Source organism: Octopus bimaculoides, chromosome 6 (genome assembly GCF_001194135.2).
Source record: "Octopus bimaculoides isolate UCB-OBI-ISO-001 chromosome 6, ASM119413v2, whole genome shotgun sequence".
NCBI classification, from domain to species: domain Eukaryota; kingdom Metazoa; phylum Mollusca; class Cephalopoda; order Octopoda; family Octopodidae; genus Octopus; species Octopus bimaculoides.
The window spans coordinates 81,565,610-81,570,695 of NC_068986.1; the positions used below are offsets into that span (position 1 = coordinate 81,565,610).

At 32.9% G+C, this 5,086-nt stretch overlaps 1 protein-coding gene across 3 annotated transcripts in view; it reads left to right on the forward strand.

Annotated features, from left to right (window-relative positions):
- The window catches only part of LOC106881659 (cAMP-dependent protein kinase regulatory subunit), a 455,850-nt gene that overhangs the window by 133,267 nt on the left and 317,497 nt on the right, over window positions 1-5,086 (forward strand). Inside the window, exon 1 of one of the 3 annotated variants that reach the window (XM_052968907.1) lies at window positions 1,775-1,795. The exons of the other annotated variants lie outside the window; for them this stretch is intronic. Within the exon in view, the coding sequence (XP_052824867.1) occupies window positions 1,790-1,795 (6 nt within the window). The 5' untranslated portion in view covers window positions 1,775-1,789. Of the gene's footprint in view, window positions 1-1,774; window positions 1,796-5,086 lie in introns of those variants that run through there. 3 annotated transcript variants of the gene reach the window in all.

The following is a 5,086-nucleotide window of genomic DNA, read 5'->3' on the forward strand; positions in this document are numbered from 1 at the left end:
CTAAATGAAGTATTAACAGTAACTGCACAATAAAGTGTAGTATATTGCCACTTAAATGTGGCTGACCCCTAGGGGTGGATGTTACTGTTGCTTTTAGCCCCAGGAGGACATCTCCTCCAGCTGGCTTATCGACACACTACTGTGTCCTGTTTGCCAAGGGAAGTTATCCCTCCCATCATGATCTGTAGCACGAACGGACCCGGGTTTCAGGGTTATTTCCCTTCGTCGGCGTCCGATAGCCACTGATCCTTGATGAGAGAGATAATTTCTTGGCAATCTTATATATACTTTTCCAGTGAAATTCTTCACTGATATCGAAAAGGTGAAAACAAGCAATGTTAATTCTCTAAATGAAGTATTTCTGCAGTTTGTCTTCCAAATTCTACCTAAGCATTGGTCATTTCAAGGCTACCATATAAAACTCTTGTCCAAAGTGCTGTGGAGTAGGATTGAACTAGGAATCATATCATTATGAAGCAAAATTCTTAACCATGTAACCATAATCACAATTTATTTGTGAATATAAGTTGGTATTTACAATAATTTCATTACAATAATAAGATTTTTCAGTTGATGAAGATCTTATGTAGTACAATTTGACTGTAATGTTACTGATGGTTATCAGATAAATTTTACTCTTGTGGACACATTACTATTGCCTTTGGGAATATCGGCTTTGGGAATATTGACACCTGACATGGAGAATACAACAGTGACACCTGTTTTTGAAGATGCGACAGTGATACCTGTCTTTAAGAATGCAACAGTGACATCTAACTTTGAAGATGCAACAGTCATGTGACTTTAAGGAATTGACACCTGGCTTTCGTAATGCATCAGTGTCACCTGACTATGAGGATGCTACAGTGATACCTAATTTTGAAGTTGCAGCAATGACATTCGATTTTGAGAGCATAAACAGTGTCACCTGACTTTGAGGACACAATTGTCACCTTAATTTGAGGACACAGTGACACCTGACTTTGAGGACACAGCAGTGTCATTGACTTTGAGGATAGTGACACTGGCTTTAAGGAGGCAGTGGTGTCACCTGACTATGAGGATGCAACAGTGTCATTTGGCTTTGAGGACATTGACATCTGACTTTGGGGATGCACTACCGACACCTGATTTTTAAAAACCAAGGTAGTTTACCTAAAACCGTTATGATGTTCATAAGTGTAGTGACAGTCATTATCATAACCGATTACTGTCATCATCATCAAAGTTGTTATTGAAGTTTAAAAGGTTAATGATTGCTGTAATCTCTGGGTAAAATAAAAACAGAGAAAAAAAAAGAAGTTGATGTAGTTTGCATTGTTTTGTATACTGAGAGACATTTTGGCAATTAGTACCCTCTGACACCTCTTCTATATTATTTTTCACTTAAACTTAAGTGCCATAATTTGACACTAATGACGGCATTGTTGATGCAAGTGGTGTGTAATAGTTCGAAAGGTCTACAAGAGATGCCTGCTTATTGTTGTTGTCATGGGCAGTCCGGTGTTTTAATTGGTTATTTATTCTGTTTTATATTGTGTGTATTTGTGTTTTTAATAAAACTTATGATATTAGGTGAACATTGACACACACAGCTACTGCTGTCCATCAGTAAACTTTTGGTTGGAGCAGACACAGGAGCAGATACAGTCGAGTTGTATTTCAGTAATATTAATGAAACCAATCTGGATTTGAGCTAGATAACAACATAGATCTGTGAATGTAATAAACAGCTGATTATTACACTGAATATAGCATATCTATCAACTGACCAGCTGTTTCTAGTGGAATGAAGGTATAATTTATACTGTATTCTCTTTTTGTTCTTTTGCATATTGTTTTCTTCTATCCACAACTTGTCATATTGTTAATATCCTGTGTATAAAAGTCTTCTTTCATTCTTTTGTGACCATAATATGAAAGATATCTATTATTTCTTGACATCATGTTTACAGTTTACCGTGGTAATTGTGATAATATGAAAAAAAAAAAAAAAATCAAATGAAATGGTATTTAGGATTTGTTTCTATGATTTTTGCTCACAGCTTCTTTAATTAACCAGATATATATGAAGTAATAGAAACTTTCATGTATCTTGTATTTAGATTTGAAGCTAGATATTACCATTGTTTTGCTTATAGTTATAGATCATATATTTCAGTTACATCCCTAAAATGGGTTAACTTACAACTGATGACTTTAAAATATTTATGATTGTAGTCACCAAATTCTAACTTCTAGGGATAAACAAGACTTTATGATAAATTTCAGTGACTCTATACTGCATAGATTCCCATTTTGGTGTCCCTTAAAATAATGTAGATCCACAATGATGTTTTCTTAATATTTCATTTTCTATAATTGGTATTACGACGAAATTTTACCTCAAACCATCTTAAAATTTAATATTGATTTTTGACATGTACGCAAAGCCTGTGTTTTAGGAAGGACAGTTTATTATCTTGGCCCTAATTTTTGTCTAGTATCAATTTTTTTGTAAAATTGATCTCTGAAGGATGAGAAACAAAAGCTGATATTGGCAGGGTTTGAACTCACTGTGTAAAGAGACATAAATTGAATACTGTAAAGTCTTTTGTCCAATGCTGTATTGATTCTGCTAGCTATTACACTTTAAAATGTAATTAAAATCAACTTATTTTTGTTATGTCATGATAGTAATATAGGAGATGATTTCAGCTGTACTTTGCTGCCTTAATAGCAGTTTGTAGCATTAATAGTCTCTGATTCAAGTACTTACTGTCTGCAGTTATAAATATAAAGAACTACTTTGTTTTAAAGAGGTGGTTCTGTTTGCCAGTATTTTTGGAATTACTTAGAACACTTTTCTGATGTCACTATCAAGAAGTGTATAAGCTTCCTTTTGTCTGCCATTTGATGCTATAATGAAGGAGTTGTGCTTCCAAAGGCAACTAGTAACTATTTCTGTATATTTTAAATGTTTCCTATTTGCTGGAGTGCTCTCATTTAGGTTGACATCACTTTTTTAATGAACTTCTTGTACTGATTTTATCTTTCTTTCTACTTCATCTAAATTATTTCATGGATTGTTATCTTGACTGGGCAGATGGCTTTTATCTTTAGGAACTGGTGTAGCCAGTGTTGTTTAGCCTCAAACTTGCCTTTGTGATGCAAACCTATGATCAAAGGTATGCAACTATGGGGTTCCTATCTTTTTTTTTCTTTCTCAAATAGCATATCAGAGTCTACATCATCCAATATGACTTATTTTCTAGTGATGATAGTGTGTGATTTGAGAGAGATTTGGTTGCTATTTTTTGCGGGTTGAGCCTGTCAGGTATATATATATATATATATATATATATATATATATATATATGTCTGTTGAGTATATGTGTGTGTGTGTGTGTGTGTGTGTGTATATATATATATATATATATATATATAAACCTATGAATATGTGTGAAAGTGTGTTTGTCCCCCATCACTGCTTGACAGTCAGTGTTGGTTTGTAGACGTTTTTGTAATGTAGTGATTCAACAAAAGAGACTGAGAATAAGTACCAGCCTTAAAAAAAAAATTGGGTCAATTTGTTTGACTAAACTCTTCGTTGTGGTGCCTCAGCATGGCTGCAGTCCAATAACTGAAACAAATAAAAAGATGAAAAAAAAAAGACGATAACATGTAGTTGTAACACTGTGCTATTCTGTCATGTACCGCTTGTTATGTCTTCATACTTTGTTGCCTGAAAATATTGCGTCAGTAAAAGCCAGATTAAATCATTCCAATACACATGTAAATATTTCTCATTTTATTGGTAAATTAATTATTAGTTATTTTTCAAATAATTTTTCATTGCTGTTGTGTTACCTGGTATGTTTTTCATTCTTGTTAGTTATAATTATTGTCCAGTTCTCAAAATATTTACTGTAAATTTCAGTTATCAGAGGTTGTTTAACCAAATATTTTGTTATAACACTAGATATCTTGGATATTTGTATTATAAACACACCAGTCAAGTAAAGTAATCTGATCACCTTCAAAAACATCAGTCAAGTAATCTGACTAACAATTGCATTTTGCTTTCCTTAATATGCAAATATCATTATCCATTAAGACAGTGATTAAGTTACAGCCACTTGTACTTATCTAATTAATGAAATGTATTAAAGGTTATATATTTGAAATGCATTGTAAGTCTTGGCATACTAGAAGTTTTTGAAATTGTACTCACTTCATTATCAATCCATTTTCCTTTACAACTCACTGCCGAAAAATTATCCTATGACAACTCTAAATTGTTTGAATCATAAATATATTTGCATATATTAAACTAAATAGTTCTACAGCTGTATGGCATTTTATGTGATTATTTATATTTTAAGGCATTAATCTCTAATTAAATACAAGTAGTTAAAGGGATTGATTCAATCAATTAAATGGAAATATTCTGTATGCTCTGTTATATACTAACCCATCATACCCTTACATATACTACCTTCTGTCATACCATTACATATATTGCACCATCAAACCATTACATATCCTTTAATTTCAACTGTCAATTGTCATCTCATACCTTCCTTATTACCCTCTTCACTACAAATGTTCTATCATTTAATTGCATCTCCTCCTCTTCCACTATCATCATTTTTATGTTCACTTTCCATGGTGGCATGGGTTGGATAGATTGTCACAGTCCATGTTAGCTTTTATTGGAAGCCACTTCTCTATTAGACTGGTTCTTGTAGGTCTTATTTTGGTTTAGTTTCTATAGCTGGATGCACTTGTTATCACAGACCACTTTACAGAGTGTATTGAGTGTGTCTTAAGATATGTGTGTGTGTGTGTGTGTGTGTGTGTGTGTGTGTGTAAGCATAAAAATCGTCATCATTGTTTTACATCTCTGGACATGGGGTAGAGGGAACTTTTTAAGTCTTTTATAGTCATATCCATATGCCCTTTTAATCACATCTTTTGATGAGGTTATAAACCATTGCTATCATATGTTAAATTTCTATTCTGGCAAATCATCATGATCTATGTCAGTTGTTATTTGGAGCTACTTGCTCTCATATATATATATATATATATATATATATATATA